Source organism: Talpa occidentalis, unplaced genomic scaffold, assembly GCF_014898055.3.
Source record: "Talpa occidentalis isolate TD23 unplaced genomic scaffold, MPIMG_talOcc4v2.1 talOcc4.5, whole genome shotgun sequence".
Classification (NCBI taxonomy): Eukaryota; Metazoa; Chordata; class Mammalia; order Eulipotyphla; family Talpidae; genus Talpa; species Talpa occidentalis.
The window spans coordinates 83,896,517-83,920,442 of record NW_023604861.1 but is presented as its reverse complement, the minus strand read 5'-3'; the positions used below and the strand labels follow the sequence as shown (position 1 = coordinate 83,920,442).

Sequence of the window (23,926 nt, the reverse complement as noted above, 5' to 3'; positions counted from 1 at the left end):
AAGAATTCTAAAATTTTGTCAAAAGTGCAACAGCAAAATTCTGTACTTATAAGGATAGGGTTCTGGTCAGGATATCCTTATATGTTCCCAGACAAAAGAAAGTTCTTAGCTTCTGAAAGTAAGATTTAAAAAAATTGGGGGGACATAATGGACAATTTAACATTAATTTCAGGTATACAGCATCAATGATTCAATGTTTATCTATATTATAATATGGCTACTCTTACTAATTCTAATCACTTCCAATTCCAGACCTTCTAGTTTCGTTGGTGTGTCATTGGGGAGAGTTTCAGAGTTCCAGCTCTTTGAAAGCTCAAGTCCAGATGAATTATACCCTTATTTTCTCTGAAGTTTTAGAAGCAAAGTAGCATAGAAAAGCATACCAGTGAAAAAGCACAGCTAGGTATCTCCTGACTACCAGACAAAATATGGGCAGTCAAAATTGATCCTCTGAATGCAAAGGCAATAATCATTGTTGTTTTATGTCTTTAGAAAGATGCCTGGTACATTTTAATGACTGTTGCTGCATTCATTTACCAATACTGAGAAACTGTTTTCTGTAAAGCAGTAATCAAAAGTATTTTCAAAAAGGAGAATGACTCAAATTATTAGTGAGAAACATATCTAAATTCCTTACAAATTTCTATCTTATTCTTTTTGGGTGACCCATCTACTTCAGATGGTTTCTTAAGAGAAAAATAAATGGCGTGAGTGTGTGGTGTGGTGTATGTCTCCTGGGACAGCTGTGTGAATAACAGGACCAGAGAGTACTAATGCATTTCTGTTTTCATCTACTATGTTTATCAGCAGCACAGATAAATCTCTCATAGTACATTTGCTATTCTTCTTGAGTGGACGGAGGCAAGCAATCTTTCCTTGTACTCTATTCCTTTTTCTTAATGATATGCTTTCCCAGTAATAAAGCAGGTAGATTTTCATGTCCTTACCTGCAGATGTTCTTCCCTTTTCCCTTCTTCACTAGCAAGTATTTTAAGACAGTAGAAATAACTACTAATATCTAATTTCTTCATTGAAGGGAGGAGGTTTTATAAAAATTTTAAATGAGTCTACCTGTTAAAATGTGAATGCCATTATTTATTTTAAAGCAGGAATTTTCATAATCAGAAATGTTTCTTTTCTTTCTGTCCATCTAATATTCCCAGTTCTTCTCTGAACCTTTATATCTTCCCCAATATATTTTGTTTGAAGAAACTCATAGGACTATTTTTTTTCAGGTTGCCTTTCATTAATCCTATCTATAAATTTACTTTTCTAACTTAGCTTCCTCTGTCTCTAGTCTTCTTTTAATCATCTATATAGTGGCATGTGGTGTAATATATAATGCTGTTTAACAACAGATATTCTATAGGTATAATTAGGAAGTATAGCTTTGACTAAAACTGTTCATAATTTATTATAAAAATGTAATAACAATATTAAGGCCTATTAGCCATATGTGTCAGTATCTAGTGGTACACAATTTCTAATATGTGCAATTGGAGAATATATGTGTTGCCTTCATGATTTCTGCTTCTGGGTGCTGTAGTCCAATCATCTCACAATTCTTTCAATAATTTATTTGTTATTTTAACTTCTGTATTATAACTTGCTCTAAGACACAGATTCCTTAGTTGTAGAACCTAAAATCTTACCTATTATGTGGCCTCTTTGCAAAATAAAGAGGTTTATGCAGACAGTAGGCCCTGATGCTCTCCATTCAAAAACTATATAGGGAATTAGGCAGTTGCTGTCCTTGGTGATGAAATTATTTCATGTCTCTTCTTAAGGAAAACAACTGGTTAAAAAAGCAGTGTAATCTTGAATATACTGCTTGTGGCTACTGTTGGTATCTTCATAGATCTATTTGAACTAGAAAAATACAGACTCCAGTATCTTAATGTCTTGAGTTCCTGACTGCCAGGCAGAGGAAATGTTTAACTATTTTAATCATGTTTCTGTATCTCAGAAAGAAAGCCCTTATGAGAGGAAATGACAACGTCCTACCACAAAGTTATCTCTTATCAGCTATAGTCTCAGTCGATAATGATTTGTCAAACTTGGACATGTGTAAAATGCAAGGGCTGTGTTATTTACTTTGGAAAGGAAAAATTAGATGAAGCTGATAAAGATGGAGTCATGGCTTTTGTTAGAGACTGAAACCATTAGAGACAGTCATTGTTAGCTTAGGAAAGTGTCCTTGGACCCCTCCCTCTGCCCCAGCTGAAACCTAAGTCTGCTTGAATCATTCTCTGCAAGTTGAGGGGAGGGAGGGGCAAAGTAGGGGAAGTAGACTGAAGACAGCTTTGACAGAAATTTAGCATTTGAAATGGGGAGCAAAATGTGGACTTTAAAAACAGACTTATTCATTTGTGTTAGTCAGGAAAAATTGCCCTTTGTTCTCATACTCTTCCCCACTCCCATTTATTTAGATTTTTGAAAGTTCATTGCTTATCCTTCCAAAAATATAGCATTCCTTCACGCTCGGTGCACGTTGCTCTCCTCCTTTCTCCTTCCTTAGACATAAGTGATACTTTTTCATTAGTGGAAGCAGAGAAAACACATCTAGCTCAAAGCAACATGAGTCAGTGCATGCTTCACATGCCTTTCTCCTCACAGTGCTCTTCTTGGTTCCTCACAGTGTCCCTAGTGTTCCTCACAGTAGGAAGCATGGAGGAAAAATGATTTCTAAATAGTAGGCTATTTTGGGAGTGGAGGTAGAGTTTGTGAACTGAAACTCCATTCTGTGTCTTCTTTTCTTGTCTGCGTTTCTGTCAACTGCTTTTAAAGCAGGTAGTCATGTGCTTAGGAGGACTTAACTGGATTTTGGTTTCAGAGGCTAAGAAATAGTCCCTGAAAGTGTGAGGACTGGGCACTTTAAGTGGTTTGAAGCCTAGTGTGATGAGTTCAGGACAGCTTCACACAGAAAAGGTTGGGTTGAAAATGTATGTTGACTGTGACAGGAAAGGCTTTAGTTCCCTTACTAAATAGTTGACCCATATAAGCCAGTCTTAACCAAGTATCTTTGTTTGTAAAAGACCCCATTAGCTTATTTGTTACAGTTTTCTAGGGATGTTGATGGTCATCTGTAAGGATGTGTCTGACATGTGAAAGGGCCTAGCCTCTGTCTGTGGAATGGCTGGGAGCACTTTCCTTTTGAATGAATGTTGGCTCTGAGTTAAGGCAAAAAAAAAAAAAAAAAAAAAAAATCAACAAGCCACCTGAAGAATATATAAGCAAAGTCATGATTGAATTTGTTATTCAAATTTATTGCTTTTTTGAGGAAATTGAGACCAAAATAAATTGTAACTTACACATTGGTCACGAAACAAATCCATGTTAGCACTATGATTACACTTCAGCTCTTACCTGCTATGTTCTGTTTTACTCTTTCTTTAGATGTCTAGGCTTAATCAGTATGCATTATTCAAGTGATAGTTCACTGTTTTTACTTGTAGGCCTGGCTTTTTCATTCATTATCTTATTATTTACATTGTCTTCCATTTTTCCTAGCTGACTTAAATATTCACTAATTCCTATTCTGTTGAGAAGCTGAGTGGCAGGCTATTTTTATTTCATCCTGTGTGGAAAGTTTTGTTTTTGACCACTGAAACTTAGTTTTTTTATGTAGACTGCCATGTGTCTAGAAGATAGAGTGAAGTCATCAAAATCACATCCCCACCTTCTTGTCTTCTCTTTGAAGGCATATGGGTCAAGATGAGTCTCTAAAAGCAGATGCAGGACAGGTGACACTTTTGTCACTTCTTTGCTATCCATCCTTCTGGTCTTTTACTTATCCCTGGTGATATCGTCACAGTTTATTAATCTCATGGTTAAAATATCAAAACTAGATCTTAATTAAGGAGCATGGTTTGTTTTGTGATCCTCTCTTGGAAATAAGAGCTGATTTGTAAAATAAAATATATTTTTATACTTAATAGTAAAAGTAAATGCAATTGCTCCTAATAGCTTTGTTTGATTATATTGTGATAATCTTGGTTATGTTCGCAGGTACCTGGGGCCCAAGATTTGGTGGATTTCTCTCCTGTTTATCGATGTCTACACATATATTCAGTTCTGGTGAGTCTTATACGATTTGTAAATCAACGTTATTTTAACCTCATTAGAATGGTTGAACATTTTTTTCCTTTCTCCATTTTATGAAGAGATTTATGTACGGTAAGAGTTATCTGTACTTTGAAAATTGAGTTAAAAAAAAGAAAATTGACTTGAAATCACATATGCAGTAATATACATTTTTTTCTTTGCGACACACTTCCTCCTTTCTCCCTTATTATCTTGCCTCCATGCTCAATGATTTTGCTTAGTTTTTTCAATAGTATGGATGGTTTTGGGAGTTCACAATTGTTGTATTTAAGTGAAATGTCTATAGAAAGAGAACCAGATTCGTTCATATCAGGTTCCATAATTGCAAAATCAAATGAATTTTTCCTCTCAAATAGTGAAAAGCCTATGAAAATGGATATTTCGTTTAGTTAATGTAATATTGTCAGTACCAAGAGCAGTACTGGAAAAATACTGATAATTTATTTGTACACTTACTAGCTGTATGAGAAATAAGCCTTATTTCTCATTATGAAATGTGACAATAATAATCACCTGCTTAGTGCAGTTTTAGATATTGTATGAATGGTGCCTCATCCATTCGCTGGCCCATAACCTGCATTTAATAAATGGCAGTTATGCTGACAAGATTTTTATATCTCTAGTGTTGATTATTAGATGCATTATTTGTATTTTTAAAAGTAATGTTGCAAGGTATAGACAAGTAGACAGAGGTTCTAGTCTCTTTCATCAACACACAAAGTTTATCAGTTATTTAAAGTTTATATACTTTTACATATATACAAAGTTTATACACTTTTACATACAGATTCCTAAACTGTGAGGACTAAACAAGAGAACATTGAACTGCCTAATTAAAAATAAAGTATACACAGTGGTATTCTGTAGTGTTGAAGTGTTTGTACATTTCCAATAATTTGAAAAAACATTCTTTATAAGGCAGAAACCCCCGTTTTGCCATTCATAAAGTTCCAAAATTTGGAAAAGATACAACTATTGGTAAGAAGTCTGCTCTATTTTTCTGGAATACATGTTTATTTTTTAGACATTGATGTACCAGTGCTATAGGGATTTTAAGTTAGGACTCAAATTTCCACTTTGCTAAATGAAGTGCCAGAGCATGTACAACTTCTAAGGTTGATTCTCTTCATGGCTTTTTTTAGAACTTGTCACTTCTCTGTATTTCTTTCCCCATTTTCAATTCACTAATTTGTGCTACTATATGGTGAAAGATAGCGAACTCCTCATAATACTAATAGCAAAGATATTTTTATTTATTTATCTTTGCATAGAACTGGGGTGTAGACCAGAAGTGTTGGGAGGTGAGAGGATTTGCCAGAGACAGAGTGGGGAGCAGAACAAATTTATTGAAATACACTGTTAAGAGGTGCAGCAGGCCAGACAGGAGAGGTGTGCTGCTCCATATGTGGGTTAGCTCCCGGGCCCGGGATCGAACTCAGGTTGTAGTTGTGATAGCACTGAGACTTAATCCTTAGGCCAGCAGGGAGACCTTCAAAGATATTTTTTAAAAAGGAGTTATTTAATATAAAGTTGTAGCATAAATATTTTATTTCCTAATGTAGGTAATATTAACATTAGGCTTTAAAAAAAGGTATGAGAACGTAGAACTGAGAACTGATGAGAAAATAAACCTTATCTCTCTCTTTCCTTCCCATTCCTTCTCCTCTACCAATCTTTTTGGCAGTTGTTATCTGTTTTAGTTTTTGTGGATTCTAGTCCTTCTTTGTGTTCCTTGTGGTTCTCAGGGTTCTGCCCTTACCCTGCTTCTCTTCTTTCTCTCTTCCCTTTCCTGAACATTATAATATACTTTCAAGGTTTAAATTGCTAATGACTTCCAAACCTGTATCTCGACATCTCAGCTTTCCCTTGAGTTTTAGATTTTTATATATAATTGTCTACTGAACCTAGCCTTTTGAATATTCCCCAGAAGCACAAACTTTATTTATTTCAAAATCAACTCATCTCCCTTTGCTCCCTAAAATCTACTTCTTCTGTATACAGTGATTGATCTTAGGTAATAACAGCATTATCTGTCTAGTCATCAGCCAGAAACCTAAACCCTTCTATTTTCCCCACTCCTACATTTGGAAATTTTACCTCCCAAATATATACATATAGTTCTACTTGCCTCTCCTAAAATTATTGCCATAGTTCATATTTTCACCAGGATTATTCCATAATAGTGGTCTCTCTACCTTATATCATAAATCTTTAAATTATTTCTCACTATAGTTATAATAATCCTTCTATCATACAAATTTGATGATGTTACTACTTACGATTCTCTAATTGGTCATTTGTGGAGTAAAATATAGACGCATAAAAGAAAGTATAACATACAAAATTACAGATTTTTCATGTTCTGTCTGCCATATTTCCTGCTACCACCTTGTTTTAATGATATTGAAAATGCTTCCAGTTCTTTGAATGCACCATGCCCTTTCATACTTCTTAGCCTTTCTTTGTGCCAGTCCCTGCTTCAGTTACTAGCCCCATTTCTTATCTTATGGATTAATATTTGTTTCATACTTGTGTGTGCAGAAAATTTTCCTGTTATTTCAGGTTGTGCTCAGTGGGCTCCCTTACCCTTTGTGCTATTAGAGGACCCAGTGCATATTTATACTGGTGCTTACTATATTCTGTCACCATATTCTAAAAATGTGTTCTTTTTTCTCAATAGACTATAAGCTCTATTAGGGCAAGTACCATGTTTTATTCATCTCTTTTTGCCCTCACACTCTGTTTTAGTAGTGCATAATTTGCAATAAATGTTTATTTTTGATTTTGAAAGATAGCTATCCTCCTTTTGACCTGCCAATGAATCCACTATTCTAGTCTCAGACTGCGTTATACAATATCAGGGCTGGGACTTATACGAGGGAAAACAGTTCTATTGGTGTCCAACGGAAGGATCATAACAGAAGTAACAAAAAGTTCTAATATTTTGTCATTTACAATAGTGTTTATCTGAACTTTTGGCCTGGAGGATAACAAGGCACACTTTGAATAAACATGGCAATATTTATTATTTTTAGTGAAACCGACCTTCCATTCACCCCCCTTTTATGGCTGTGCTGCTTATAAATTCCCAAAGGATTATTTGAAAAATCCTACTTATATCTGCCAGCCTTATCAGTAGGGCAGGAGTTCACGTATTGTAACAGGAGGTCAGATTTCGGTCATGGTCTTATAGATGGGGCCAAGCACCTGTAAATTCTTCCTTTGGTGACTAAAGTGAAGTACAATATCAAACAGGCTGTGAGACTTTTCTAGGAAGTGCTGAACTTTGGCAGGAAGGGCAAACTTTGGCAGGAGGAGGGGCGGGAAGAAAGTTAACAAGGGTCAGATAGTGGTTAATTGAGACTTGGTCCTTGATACAGTAGTGCAATGGAAACGTTCAGGGCAAAGATAGGTGTATTTTATGGAATTGTTACAAACAACTGATCTTCTTTAAATCTTCATATACAGTTTAGAGATGGGCAGGTAAGGGGGAGGATATAAAACACAATTTTACAGTCATTAAAGATAATTTGTAAGAAAGGAAAAGTAAAAAATTCCATGGAAGAAAAGTGATGAATATTAAAAATCTGAGGTTCCTGTGTGTCATATACCAGTAATGAAAAAGATAGATGGACTCTCTCTTTAATGAAGAGAGAAACCAGTCTGTCCTGCAGATTTTTTGAAAACTATCAAGCCAATGATATCTGCCATGTTTTTGAGCTCCAAACCTTGAACCCAGCTCAATTTCAACAAAGATTTGTATGTAATTTAAGTGTCTCTAGACACTGCTACATATTTCTGACTCTTCTCCAATTTTTCTGCTCATGCACCCTTATGTCACTGGAAGGGTGTGTGTGACTCAAAATAAGAAACTTGGGTGTCATTAAGAGCCTGGGGGAGCAAACCTATTAATATAGTCATACTCCTAGTTTGTGGGTCTCTTTACAGTCATCTCCTCCTGTGGTATCTTGGCCTCTAATGATCTGCATCACCTGCTTATTAATGACTAAAAAAATTCCTAGATTGAAAAATATATATACATACTTTTAATGTATGTTAAAGTCTAATAAAAAAAGTTTAAAGATTTCTGACATTTGGGTCTAGATATAGCAGTTATAGCAATATATAGAATTTTGTTTTAGTAAGCAGCAATACTTGAGTATCATAGGAATCATAAGAACCTCAGTTTTATCTTATTCTCCTTCCATCACTAAAGGAGACTGTAAAAACAGTTTAAGGCATAAAGGAATGCACAATGCCGTGCAGTGAATTCACTATTACAAAACTCTAGCAAGTGTAATATTTCTTTTAAACTTTCTTGGGCATGGTGTCTGTGAGAATTTGATGAAAGCTGTGAGCCCTTTCCTCAGACAAAATGCACATATGTATATACATGTGATATTTGGCTTAGAATTTCAGAGGCTTCCCCGTCTCCTGAATCTTATCCATAAACTTAGAAAGAATCCCTTATCTAAAGGGAAGTACAGATTGAGTTAGGTTTCAGGTACCCCTGATGACAGACCTATGACCCACAATTGCTTACCCCAATTCTATTTGATTACCCCCTTTGTAAACCTGCTAAATACTCCCTACACTCTTTGTCTTTTCCTTAGATTTGGAAGTCTTGTCAAAATTTAAAAGCAAGTTTCAAAGTGACCTTAATTCTATGTCATAAATCTTTTTCCTTGGGTGACCATTATGTATGACAAGCTGGTAACCTGTTTTTCTGTTAAGAAGAAGTGATATCAGCACCTAATAGTTTTGTCCCCTCAATTATTTTTCTTAGGAGTATTAAGAGCAGATATTTAGAAATAATTTTCAGAACTATAGTTGGTAATTGATCTCCCTGAACTTAAATAATTGTGTTATTTCATAATATTTTACTTACTTCCTTTTAATATTATCTTTTTAAATAGTTGGCTATAAGTAGGAGAGGTGGATCAGCAACAGAGCTAGAATTTATCCACAATCTCTTTACAATCCATGGTTGTTGCTGGGGCAAGGGATGGGGTGGGGTGGGCAGGAATCTTCCTGGAACATATTTCTCCCTGTCTAATCTGAGGATTTCTATTGGTATAGTCTGCCTGCAACTGGCGGAAACTACAAAATTCATGATAATATAATCAGAGGTAATATAGTGAGGGATTTGGAGTGGAAAAAGGAATAGATAAAAGCAGTTTAGGTGGCATGTTTTCTGAAGTGTTAATGAAATTAATGAAATTACTTAGCAGTTGGCTATTATATTAAAGCACTTGGGAAATAAACACTTGAAGAATACTTCTTAAGCTTTCTATTGCAAGATTTCAGTTACAGAAAATTGATTATTTTTGGCATTGTTAAAGTTAGACTTCAAGATCCTTTTGAATAGTGGTAGTTGAAAGATGTGTGAATATGTGTTTGTGTGTGTGTCTAAAATAGTGTCTAGGATTTTACATAACACTTTGCTCAATAGTCTCATAGTGCTTCACAAGTTCACTATATTAAATTAGTGATTATTACATGGTAGATAATTAGTAAACACCTATTTAGTAGACACTGACCTCACTTTGAACCATGCTATGGAATATTTTATTTTTTGCCACCAGAACTTAGATTTTTAGAATTCTTATTCCTATACTTTTATCAGAAGGCACTATTGCTATTTAATAACCAAGTAAATTAGCAGCAAGAATTGGAACATAGATTTAAAACAAAGCTGAAAGAGTGGGTATATATATATTATTTTAAGAATTATTATTGATTTTTTAAAAGTGAGTTAATATTTTTAAAAATAGTGGAACATTTCTGCTTTGTCTTGATAGTAAGGCAGTTGATTGGCAAATTAAAAAAAGATGCTATTTGTACATCAACCTCACAGTTTTTACTAATGCTTTTTGCAGACCACTAATCTGGTGAATGAATGCTAATAAACAAAGCTGTGATTGGAGTTTTCATTTTCATTAAAATTGATTTTACTTTTCCAAAGCCTAGTTTTTAAAAATAGAACTATACTCATTCTATAGGTTGAGACTATTGCAATATATTTATTTTATGTAACTAGTAAAAATTCATTATTTCAGCTCAGTTTTTTGTAGACACTTGAATGGACATTTATATGTTTAGTTTGTGTATAAACACAAGCTGGACCATTTATTTCTCCTGTGGTAGAAGTTAAAGAAATGAGAAATGCCTAAATGCAAAATTGAGATGCTTAGAGTTTGTGAAAAAGTTTTTTTTTCTTATTTGACATTTCTAGAGATTGTGTTACACAGAAAGGGAAACATCACATTATTTTGCTAGTCTTAAGAAATTTGAAATTACAGTATATGTAAATTTCCAGTATTGCTAAAAACATATAACTTGATGATCTAGATCTCTTCATAGCTGATTTTGGAGCTGTATTTCTGGAATCCCAGTCTCATCAGTTGATCTATTTGAAAAAAAAAAAAAAAAAACAAGAAGGGTCCCCTATTTCATATGTCATTAAAACTATGTTTTGTATTGTCTAGGGTCTCTCACAGTTCAAATTAGTATATACTGGGAATATCTGTGTAAAATAAACATGTTAAATTTTATTAAGCCAGAATTTCCTAACACAGTGAGAGAAGCAAAGATGATCAGGACATTTTACACTCTCAAAAAGCTTATAATTAATGGATCTAGAGAAATGCTTCTTGGTAAGATACTCTAAAGACGCTGGATTTTAGCAGAAAATCCATCATGTTTATTTGAAATATATAAACTTTCTTTGGGAAATAACAAAAGAACATTGAACTTTTAATGGAAAAACCTTCCTGAGGACAGTAATTTGAAGTGAGTAGGTAACCATTTTCAAATCTCTTGGACTAGCATTGATGTTAGAGAGTAATTCTGATGTTCATATACCTAAACATTTTTTAAGGACTTTAAATTGCTGATATTCCAATAGCTGGAATTAGACGCTATTCCTCTGAATCCTTTTTGTAATTTTTCTTTTGTTTTCATTTTAAATGGACTACGTTTTGCCTCTCAGAAACATTCACCTGCTTTCCCCCGCTAAGACAAATGCAAGTTGCATTGTTGAGGAGCCAACTTATACTGTTAGAAAAGAGCTGGAAACTTTGAGGTTTGTTTCCATGGTGATCCTGAATACTTCTGAGCAAATAAGAATGTATTTTAAGAGATTGTTTTTAATGTGGAAAGTTTTGCCCTGAAATGTTTGGTGACTCCTGGTCCATCTGTGACACTTAACAGATTGTCTCATCACTCTCCTGCCATATCTCACTGCCTCCTCATTTCACTGAGCCACTAGTGCCTGGTGAGGTTAGATAGGCATAAACACTACATAGATCTTAGAAAAAAGCTTTGGGTGAGATACTTTGTGCACAGCATTGATAAGGACACAGGAAAAGCCATTTGTAGTGATAACTTTCCTGTAGTATGGTCTAATGGACCCTGGTCTGTAGTAGCTATAATCTAACTTTTAATAATTGTCATATTGATCTTGTAACCTGGTGACCTTATACCCCGAGACATACATATCATTTGGCTTTGAATGAACAAGAGCCAAAAATAAATGTGATTAAATTTTTTTTTCTTTGGGCATGCTTACATTTATTTAATGCTTGCTTTGCGAAGATCTTCTCAAGTGTATTTACTTGTTTTAACAAGTAATACTTTGTTTTATCTGTAAAATATCTGTATTTGACCTATAATATGTCCCTTAAGCAGTTTTAAATACCACAATAATGGTTTTTTTCAAACTTTGACAAAATGTTCAAGAAACAATTTATTTTCCATGTAACACAATAATGGATACCATTTAAATTGTATCAAATTTGCTTCAAATACTTTAGTTTCTCATTTCCAGAATAAAGTAAATGTCTACCACATAGAATTCCATATTCTATCCTTAACTTAACTTTTACCACTTTTCTAGATGCTCTTTTCCTTCTGCCTGCTTATAATCTATGCTACACACATATTGACCCTATCTTCTCTCATTATGATGCCTCTGCATAGGCGGTTCTCTTTCCAGAACCATACTTCATATTTTTGATGTTTCTTTCTATTAACTATGCCATACGTTCCCCATTGTTGAGATACCTGGATTTGTCATTTAAATCTCTCCCTTGCCTTTTAAATCCAACCAAATCTCATATCTTTTTCTGCCTTTTCTTTTCTACTTTGATTGCAACTGCCAGGCTTTTGTTTATTCATTTTCAATTCTTTTTTTTTTTCTAACTCTGACAGATATGTCAATACTTTCCTTAGCATCTTAAGTTATTAAAGCAAGGATTAAGAGTTTCACTCATACACATTCTTGGCAGTGACTATTCTATTTAAAATTTCAAAGCAAATCCCTTCCCTGCTTTAGTGTTTTTTTCTGTAGCACCTTTCCATAGCATTTTAAGCATATATTTTACAAAATTTATTTTCTTGTGATGAGAACTTTTAAGATCTATTTTTAGCAAGTTTCAAATGTGCAGTATATACAGTATTTACTATAGTCACTATGTTATATATTGCATCCTATGACTTAACTTATTTTATAACTGAAAGTTTGTGTCTATGAGCTTGGTTTTCTTTTTTTTTTTTTTTAAATAATATCACACATATAAGCATGGTCATGTGGTCTTTGTCTTTCTGTCTGACTCATTTAACTTAGCATAATGCCCTCAAGGTCCCTCCTTTGTTGTTACAAATGGTAAGATTTCATTTTTTTTTGTGCATTAGTATGTTTTCAGTTTTTAAATTAAAAATACTTAGGTTTATTCACTTTCCTAAAATGCTTTCTGTACTGGATACTTAGGTTAATACATTGTCCTAAATGTTGGATATTGTGAGGGGGCCACAAATAACCAAAGCAAGAGCCTCATAATCTAAAACAAGAAGACTTGTTGGGGGGAGTTTCCTTTTGTTTTATAGGGGAAATTTGGTAATTCAGGCATTATGTAAGTTTGGATATCAAATGATCTTCTGACCAGAAGCAAATGCCATAGCAGAACTCATATTTTTTTTATGGTTGGTTACATAGCAGGTGTAATGGACAAGTTTGTTTTAAAACTGTGAATAGAGGGCTTCCCCTGGTGGCGCAGCAGTTGAGCACTGGGCTATGAAGCTGCCCGCAGCCTCTGCAGCGCTGGTTCCATCCCCCTGCTGCCATCGAGGGTCCCACATGGCGCGACAGACCTCTCCTGCTGCCCGCTGCTCCCCTCAGCAGTGTGCTTCAGTCCTTCAGCCTGCTCTGCTCCCCGCTCTGCCTCTGGTGAATTCTCTCACCCTCCCCTGCTTCTGACTGTACCCAGTGCTTGTATAAATAAATAAATCTTTAAAAAAAAATAAAAATAAAAAAAAATAAAACTGTGAATAGAACTGACTTGTTTTAAATTGTGGAGGATTGGGAAAGCTTGAGGTTGAGACTATAGTGAATTCTCTACTTTTTCAGATTCCTATTATTTAAACTACAACCGAAAGGTGAAGTAGTTTAGGCCCTTACACTGAGTAAAGACTCATATTCTGCCTATCCACATCCCAGAATTTCTTAGGGAAGGTGGATGGACTTCAAATTCATCTTTTTGAAATGATAACCTCATAGTCTTTAACTTGCAGTACTGTTTTTCCTGCCACGTAGAAGGAGCTTAACAATTGTGGAAAGAATAAATGAATGCTCAAAATACCTCAAGAAATATTGTGGAAAAGATTAGTGGTCACATGAAAGAATTCCTGCCTGAATTAGTTTAAGAACAATTAGTTGTTTGCTTGAAATTAACATAGTTCATAGATCTATTATATGAAGTATTATTAACTAAAGTTTGGGATTTCTTCATGCTCTGAGATAATATATAAGTTGTGTTAATATATTTTCATGTAGATATGAAAAATGAGGTCAGTTATGATGTTTAATGGTGATGTTTGTAGAAGTTCAGATTGTATTAAACTGTAACTAAAATTCAACTATAATGGCTTAAAGAAATAGAAAACTTTTTTTTTTTTTTTAAACCTGGCAGGTGCACTATGGTGGTAGTATCTGAGGTGGGGGGAATCCCATGCTTCCAAAACACCAACAATATTGGGAGTCAGTGTTATCTCAATAAAAACAACCTTCCCTCCGTGCAAGATTTAGTTTCCTTTACTTGTTTCAGTCTTCCTTTTTAGCTTGTAGTTTTTGTTTTTATCCTTGTAAGATGGATGCTGTGTGTTTAAGCATCATTTTTATATCTCAGAAAGAAAGTGGGTGGGAAGATCAAAGTCCAAACTTTGTATTCAATTCGAATCTATTTCTGTTATCAGGAAAAGAGAGTAGCGTCAATCAAAGAATGAAAAGTTTTGTAAAAATGCTGAATTCTTTTACAATTTTAAAAGCAAAACTGGAAATCATTTGGTTACTAGCCAACATGGTGTTTTGTAAAACTAGATACAAATGAGATTAATATGAACGTAAATCTTAAGAGAGATTACTTAAATTCTGTGAAACGACTCAATTTCCCCCATTTAAAAAACTAAATAATGTATTTTATCTCACATGTTTCTGTGAGAATGAATTGAAAGAATAGGTGTAAAAAACACTGGCATAGGGCCTCCCCTGGTGGCGCAGCGGTTGAATGTTGGGCTGCGAAGCTTCCAGAAGCCTCTGCAGCGCAGGTTCGATCCCCTGCTGCCAGCGAGGGCTCCACATGGTGTGACAGACCTCTCCTGCCGCCCGCTGCTCCCCTCAGCAGTGTATTTTGTCAGTCTGCCTGTTCTGTTCCCTGCTCTGGCTCTGGTGAATCCTCTCACCCGCCTGTGCTTCTGACAGTACCCAGTGCTTGTATAAATAAATAAATAAATCTTAAAAAAAAAAATAAAAACACTGGCATAATACCTGGAACCGACTTAATCTTAAAGAATTGTTTCACCTCCTAATTTGTACACATTGTGTTCACCTCCCCATCACCAAATTTCCATATTATAAAAAGAACCTTTTAAAAATGCACTGAGGGAGAATAAGGGACTAGGAGCTAGACTACTGCATGCACAGACATAAATGCATAGAGGAAGAAATAATACAAGAAAACCTATATAATTCCTCACATAATCCATCCCCATTTTTTTTTTTTAAGATTTATTTATTTATTTATTTATGCAAGCACTGGCTACAGCAGAAGCATGGGAGGGTGAGAGAATTCACCAGAGCCAGAGCGGGGAGCAGAGCAGGCAGAAGGACCGAAGTACACTGCTGAGGGGAGCAGCGGGCGGCAGGTCTGCGCGCCATGTGGGACCCTCCTCCAGTGGCCGGGGAGCAGCCGGGGATCGAACTGGCGGTGCAGAGGCTCGGGTAATTTCGCAACCCAGCGCTCAACCGCTGCGCCACCCGGGTGGCCCAATCCATCCCCATTTAATGTCACCTTTTTTTTTTTTTTTTTGAAGATTTATTTATTTATACAAGCACTGGGTACAGTCAGAAGCGCGGGAGGGTGAGAGAATTCACCAGAGCCAGAGCGGGGAGCAGAGCAGGCAGAAGGACCGAAGTACACTGTTGAGGGGAGCAGCAGGTGGCAGGAAAGGTCTGCGTGCCATGTGGGACCCTCCTCCTGCGACCAGGGAGCAGCCTGGGATTGAATCGGCATGCAGAGGCCGCGGGCAGCTTTGCAACCCAGCGTCAACTGCTGTGCCACTGGGGAGGCCCTTAATTTCACCTTTATAAAAATTCTAATCTAGAGGTTAAGAGCATAAAATAATGGGGAAAGGGCTTTTGTATACCCTTTCTTTTAGCCATCTCTTTACCTTGGCCTAAAGCTGTTAAATTTATCACCTAAAGTCACACAAATGATTGTTAGATTATAACTAAAAACTAGATATATGTTCTCGCATGCTTTCTTCATCATTGTCATTCTCATCAAAACTACTAAATTTATTGTGCTGTGTGTGAAGTCTTAAGTACACAGTATATTATATTAAGCTACACAGTATATTATATTGCCCCTTAAGATGGTCATAATGGATACATAGACTTCATAAATCTAATCAGTCCGTGGTTTTTCTTCTTTCACTTGCTGTAAAGGATTGTCTTGGTTTTCTATCAATAATGATTGGGGACAGGGATAGAGGTGAGAAGGCCTATGTTGTTTAGGCTATTTAAAAACGTCTTCTCTCCTTCAGAGTTGCCTTTGGTGCATATGATAGTAATTCTGAACTTTCAGGTTTTTTTTTTTTAAATTTTATTTTTATATTCCCCATACAATTGCAACCCCCTTATTTTGACCCCAATCCCTCCTTTCCCTGCCCCCCCCCCATAGTATGTCTCTGGTTCATAGTTGTTTCTTGATTTTTATTTTTTCTTTCTTACAGCTATTCTTTCTCCTGGTCCCTTATTTAGTTTTTCTAGATTCCTGCTATGAGTGAGACCATCCGGTCTTTTTCTTTTTCTTTCTGGCTTATTTCGCCAAGCATGATCCCTTCCAAACCCATCCATGTTGCTGCAAATTGCATGTGTTTATCTTTTTTGAATGCTGAGTAATATTCCATTGTGTATATGTACCACATCTTCTTGATACAGTCATCTATTTTGGGGCATTTGGGTGTTTCCAAAGCTTAGCTATTGTAAACAGTGCTGCTATAAACATAGGTGTGCAGGTGCTCTTTGCAATTAATGTTTCTGTGTCCTTTGGGTAAATACCTAGAAGTGGAATTGCTGGATCATATGGAAGCTCTATCTTTAGTAGGTTGAGGAATCTCCACATAGCTTTCCATAGTGGTTGGACCAGTTTGCACTCCCACCAGCAATGCAGGAGAGTTCCTTTTTCTCCACATCGTCGCCAACATTTGTTGTTGCTAGTTTTTTTAATATGTGCCATTCTCACTGGTGTGAGATGGTATCCCATTGTAGTTTTGATTTATATTTCCCTGATTGCAAGTGATGTTGAACATTTTTTCATAGGCCCGTTGGCCATTTGTATTTCCTCTTTGGAGAAGTTTCTTGAACTTTCATTTTTTATGTGACTTTTTTGGTCAAAATCTTTGTCCTGGTTGTCCAGAACCATCTTACTGCCACAGTCATTGCAGGGAGAGTAGCAGGATTTTCCTTGCACAAGCAATAAGAGTAATTACTTTTCTTCTATGAAAAATGTCTGCCTATTAGTTTTTTTCTCCTGTGACAATGAAACCAGTTATCTAGAAGATAGCAAATGCCCACCTAAGACCACATCTGGCGGGAACTGGTTATGTGCTTAAGCAGTCAACAATGGCTACCTGTGGGTCTTTTTTTAAGATTTTATTCAGGGTTTTAGGGGAGCCTTAGAGACACTATCCCTAATTTTTACTTGCATTTTCCCTATTATCTTTCTACATTTTCCTACATTATTCAGAAATTCAGAAGTATATATATATATATATATGTATATATATATATATATATTTATCAAATAGCACATTGAAAAGTAGCTGGGCCTTAAAATCCTAAATGAAAATACAAAAATAGGAGATTTTCTATCAGTATTTACATGGGGGAAAAAGAATACAAGAAGTGTGTGCTAATAATAAACATAAAAGTGAATAAATGAATGCATATGTATATCAGTACATACATATATACATATGTGCATGGGGGGAGGGCTGTGGCCCTAGAGGAGAGTGCTGGGTGCTGATGTTTGGGAAGCAGTTACAGGGTCTCTGCATCTCTGTTCATCTTGTAGCAAAGGCAATGACTGTGTTCCACACCATCTTTTGCAGAGTGTTTGTGTAGCCAGCAGATTTGGATGGTGGGGATAGTGTCTCACTCCTGAAAGAAAGAAGCAGGCTTGTTTCCAGACATGGGGATATAGGTAGTGGTTTTAAATGGAACAACAGATTTTGGATTGCCTACCCTCACGGTTCTCCTTTACTGCAAATCCGCTGTGTATATGGGTGTCACATTGCCCTGTGGAAACTGGGACTCTGGGAGCAGGTGCAAGTATGCTGATAATCTGGCTACTGCTATTGATATTAGTAATGAAGTCCTTTGTTCTCTGATCCTGGAGTTTTGTGCCTTCTGTTAGCATCCATGAAACTGGCACAGTAATTTGTTGGCTTGCAAATAGTGAAATCTCAGGCTTCATGGTTCTTTATTTTGGAATCATTAAAATCAAGAGTTATTCAGGTGGGGATCATCAATATAATAAATATAGTAGGGGAATTTTGGTAAAGAATAGTATATTTTGTATGGTCTTAAAATATCTACCCAAGATTACTTATGAAAAACAAGGCAAAAATAGTTATTGGGCGCTGTATTTATCAGGTGATCAAAATTTATCAGGCAATTAAATCAGTTAATCAGGTCATTTATCAGGTAATTAAAGTTAAATTGAGGATCAGACAGATATCCTGTGCCTCTGAATCCCTGAAAGGCATATGCATTCCTTATGTAGTATTCTGAGTAGAAGTACATAATCTAATTTATGAGGAAATATTACAAAAACCCAAAGTTAGGACATTCTATTATTAAATGAATGAATAAAATGAAAAAAAGGGAAAAAGTGTATATTTTTCAAATTGTCAGCCATAAAGATAAGGAAAAGCTGAGAATTAAATGAAGTAAAAGAGACATTTTACTACAACAGGGATTGGGAACTATTTTCTTTCTTTGTTTTTGTTTTTGTTTTTGTTTTTATGTTTATTGAGGTAATGTTTATTTACAGCAAAATATATGTTTTAAAAATGTAGGTTTGCACCTCTACAAATGTGTTAGCGTACTACACACACTACCAAAGCCCCAATAATCCTCCACCATAACCTGCTGGGCCCTTCATCCCTTCACTTTCCCACATCCTCACCAACTGCCCTTTTTGTAGCCTCAGTTCTGCAGTCCAATTTCAAGGATGTGTTTTGGTTTGCTTTTGTCTATTCCTTTGTTTTTTTATATTCCATATGAGTAAAATTATCTGGTATTTGTTTTTATTCTGACTGGCAGACTTTTCAAAAAATTTTTTTATATTTATTTTCTTACATCTTTGTTAAATTTTGAACAGAATTTGCTTTCTCCCTGCTTGTGTAGTCCCCTTAGTTCTCCCACCACCATAGCACCCATGATCCATCACCACAGTCCCTTGTGCTCTTCCCTCCCCAGTTTTGACCCTTCTCCCACTTCCCTGCTGTATGTCTCAGATCTATGATCAGCAGACATTTTTTTAAAGGCCTTGATAGTAAATGGTTTTGGCTTTGTGGTCAATAGAGTGTTATAACCAATGTTATAGCTCAAAAGCAGCCAGACAAAATTTGTAAATGAATGGATGAAGAGGTATACCATTAATACAACTTTATTTACAAAACAGTGTGACTCATGGGCCATGGTTCTTGTACTTAAGGAAAAATATGCTGTACAGGACATTCTTGGGACCTGTGACAAAATTGGAATATGGACAGTAGTCTAAGAAAATACCAAATTTTCAAAAATTGATAAATATTCTCTGGTTATAGAAGGCATTCTTATTCTCAGAACTGCATAATGAAGTACTTTGGAAAAAAGAGTTTGATGTCTACAATGTACTTTCAAAAGGCTAAGAAAATATACATGTATAGAAAGAGAGCAAATGATATAGCATATAGAACAAAATATCAACAGTCGGTAAATCTGCATGGAGAATACATGGGTGTTTTCTTATACTGCTCTTACATTTTTTTCTGTAAATTGGAATTATTTCCAAATAAAACTTTAAGAGTATGTGTGTTTATATATGTGAATTTATATGTATGTACATAGCCTATAGGAAGGGGAAATGTAAAAAAAAAAAAATTGTAGCTCCTTTGAATTCTCTTGATAGATAGATACTACAAAAAAAAAAAAAAAAAAGAGAAATTAACCAAAATGAATTGAAAGTGAAAATCTGTGATTGATGTAACAAGGGAAGCCAGCAGACATCATCCTTGGCCTAATCTGAATGCACTTAGTTACCAAGCGGCTGTCGGGGCCAGAGGTTTCAGTGCGGTCTAAAAACGATGGTGGGAGCCACATTTTCCAGACTGCGAAACACAGGGTACCTTGTTTAGTCAGCACAGTTTAGGTCAAATGTGGTTATGAAAAACAGATGAATTCTGGTGATCAAGTTGTACTTTGACAAATATTCCATTGTTTGAACATGCAGTAATTTCTGAAAAATGTGAAGCAGCCTGAACTGCAGAGATTGAGTTCTCTTTTCTCAACTCCCTTGCCCGCTCACAAAGTTCTTGTCATCGTGGGGAGTAGAAATAACAGGGCAGAAGAAGTATGTTAGATGCTCCCTTCCCCCTTCTTTTTTTTTTTTTTTTCCTTCTTTTTTTTTCCTTTGCTCTACTGGCAAATCAAGCAGTTCTGAGCAGGCTGTTTTGTCAGCTGGAGGTCTTGCACTATTCTGGGCTTGGGGGACAGCTTTATTGTTTCAGTTTTGTGGCTAGTGGTATGTTCTAGTGAATTAGATACTTTGAGTTTATCCCATTAATAAAAACTAGTACTTGAGGTTTAAGGAGACGTTGTTATATTTCACTGGCTCTTCTGACCATGACCTGAGAGTCATCATTTCATCTTCTGTCTAGTTCTCTATTTCCACCTCAAGAGGCACATCCATAAAGTTCTGTTTCTGTAACTTAGCTATCGTAATAATATAGCAGGCCAGAGACACTTGTTGCCGCGAATTCCACATAGAATCAAATCTTCTTTGATGGCTTATTCTTCCATTGAAATGCTTGTACTGTATATTTTTTGTTCTTGTTGCTTTAGGATTTTATCTCATTTTATTTATTCATCCATTTAATAAATATTTATTGCACACTTATTGTATGCAGAACACATGGTTCATCCTTTAGCCTTTGGGTAGAATTTCTGTCCTGGATGACTTAGACTTGTGCTGTCTAATGTGGTAGCCACAGCCACGTGTAGCTTTGAGCACTTGAGACATGGATAGTCTGAATCAAGATGTCCTGTTAAGATTGAGGTCAGCATCAGATTTCAAAGCCCTGGTTCAAAAAAGAAATGTAAACCTTTCATTTATAATTTTTATTGATTACATATTGAAATGATAATATTTTGGATATATGGTTTAAAAATATGTTATCAAATTTTATATCACCCAGTCTTCTAACTTTTTACTGTAGCTACTAGAAAAACTTAAAATTGCATATGTTGCTCATACTTGTGGTTTCAATTATATTTCTGTTAAACATTGCTTCTCATCAAATATAAATTAATATATAGAATCTTGAGTATTTTTTCTCCTTTATCATGGAAAGATCTAGGTCATTCCTAGTATTAGTGCATTTAACATTTTTTAATGAATGAATCTCAACCACAAATATTATACCCTCTTTTTCTTTCAATTTTGGTCATTAATAGTATACCTCAAAAATGCCATCAATTCTTGTCAAATTGATATACCATTTCTCAATAAATTTAGAACCTTGGTGAATATTTCTGGGCAACCATATTCATTAATAAAAAACCGACGTGTTAAAGTAATAAGTATTACCTAGACATCTTGATGGTGGTATTCTCATGAATTCAACTAGAACTTTTATGCAAGCCACTGAAACTTTAAGGGAAGTCTCTATTTTAAAAAAATTATGTTAACTCCAGGGAAGTGAGGTCATGGTAGTTGCAAGATATAATGGGTTGTGAAATCATCTCTAATCTTGAACATTTTGTCATTTATAAAATTATAAATAAGTACAAAATGGTGCATGTTTAATACTTATCTGTAAAGATTGCCTTTTGTTGCTGAAATCTACAGTGTGTTCTGCTCTGAGGAGAATGGACTTGGAAAAAATTTTGATGGCTGCCTGGCTGGCTGTGTCTTTTGGAAATGTTGGTTCTTTCATGCCCTGGGAAGAATGCCAAGATACAAAAAGTATTGCAGTGGCCTACACATGGCTTTGTTTTTTTTGAAGCTGAATCTTCATTGTATATATTACAATATGTATGTACTAATGTTGGACTTCTGCAAATAATTGGGGCCATCTTAACGTCTTTTGTCATCTTAGTCACACATTTGAGATTTAATTTGCTCTTTACTAGGTAGGTCATATTTGGTATTATTGGCATACATGAATTTGGGAAAGGTTTTAATCTCTCTCTAAGTCCCAACTTTGCAGGCCTGTAGGGGCTTTTTGTGACTTGAGGCCCCAGCAGGGAGCAGTCCTGATGAGGAATGAAGTTGTAGGCAAGTTTAAAGGAGGAAAGGAAAAAAAAACAGACTCCTGCTATAGAATTGCTTAAGTAGGAGGGTGAAGCACGGTATTTAGCTAAGAAGAATCATATACATCTGGGCATGGCCGGCTCCATAATAGGAATCCAGAATGGCAAATATCATTCTTTTTTTTCCTCTCTCTCTTTTTATAGTAATAATATAGCAGGCCAGAGATACTTGTTGCCACTAATTCCACATAGAATCAAATCTTCTTTGATGGCTTATTTTTCCATTTAAATGTTTGTGCTGTATATTTTTTGCTGTTGCTTTAGGATTTTATCTCATGTTATTATTTGTTATTTTTTTTGTTTTGTTTTGTTTTGGTTACTTAGTTCTGACACATTTTTTTGTAATGCTTGTTGGGGGAAAACCAGTCAGTGTGAGAATATTATTTCTAACTATATCTGATACATTGGGGAGATAACAAAGGCATACTCTTTCATTCATGAAAAATTGATATAGTCAAGACATGAAGTGGCTACCAATATGTATGGAAGTTTCTCAACTTAGCAAAAGGCACCTATGAAAAATCTACTGTAAAGATTGTACCTTAGAAGTATTCCTAGTAAAATCAGGAAGGCAGACAAAGATAAATTGTAGGACAAATATGCCTACCGCCTCCCTCTTGTTCACTATTCCCTAAGTCCTAGGCTGAGGAAAAAATAATAAAAAGGAAAGAAAATACACAGATTTAAAAAACTATATAGCATATACAGTAGCATTTCTTTAAAACAATGATACATACCCACTAAGAAAGTACAGTGGAAAATAACCTAAAATTTACAAAGGCCTTTGGGGTGAAAATTTCAAAATTTTATTAAAGGGAATAAAGGAAGTACTGAATAGATGATGAAAAAATATATACTAAGTACACTCTTTTAAGAGATAGGATGTCTGAACATTGTAAAATTGTCTGTATTGGTGCAATGTAAAATTCGTGCAATTCAAATAATAATTCCAGTAGGAAGTTTGTGATAACTTGGCAAACCTTTTCCTTAATTCATCCAAAGTTGCTGTGCTTTATAGGCTCATGGCTTGCTGTCAAGACTTGAGGCCACAATGTGATGGCCCTTATCCCATAAAAAGCACCTCTGTATTTCCTCAGGGATACATTATATGGTTGTTTATTTTGGCATTGTTTCTGGAAGCAAATAGTCAAAGCTGTCTAGGTATTCATCACTGAGGAACTAGATGAGTAAAATTGGCATTTACCGATGACTAATGTAATATGCATATATATCAAGCATTTGCAAATGATGGAATATATTGACATAACAATATGTAAAGATTTCACAAATATTCTGGGTAATTAAAATAAGGAAATGTAAGTAATAGTACTTTATCATTTATAAAATCAATACAAAACCATAAAATAACACCATACAAATTTATTTCAAAACACATTTTTATATAAATAAATATAAAAGGTTAATTTAAACTACATGTCTCATAAACATTGGAGTGGAATAGCTGTATTAAGGGGAGTAGGATTGGGAATAGGGCTTAAAAGAGAACAAGTAAAAAGTGTATAATATTATGTACTTCAATAGTATGTCTTGAATTGGGAGAGCATTAGAAAAATCATTTCTGTGCTAGTGATGCCCTAATTAAATGTTCTAAACTGTTTCTATTTGAATATCACATTATCAGAGAAATCCCATTAGAATCTATTAAAAGATTGCTGGGAATTTTCT

The 23,926-nt window shown here is 35.2% G+C and overlaps 1 protein-coding gene across 4 annotated transcripts in view; it reads left to right on the top strand.

The window, feature by feature from the left end:
- The window catches only part of EXOC6B (exocyst complex component 6B), a 586,102-nt gene that overhangs the window by 262,297 nt on the left and 299,879 nt on the right, over positions 1-23,926 (top strand). For all 4 annotated transcript variants that reach the window (XM_054701727.1, XM_054701728.1, XM_054701726.1 and 1 more), the window contains one exon: positions 4,009-4,077. In XM_054701727.1, coding sequence (XP_054557702.1) covers positions 4,009-4,077 — 69 coding nt within the window. The remainder of the gene's footprint in view (positions 1-4,008; positions 4,078-23,926) is intronic.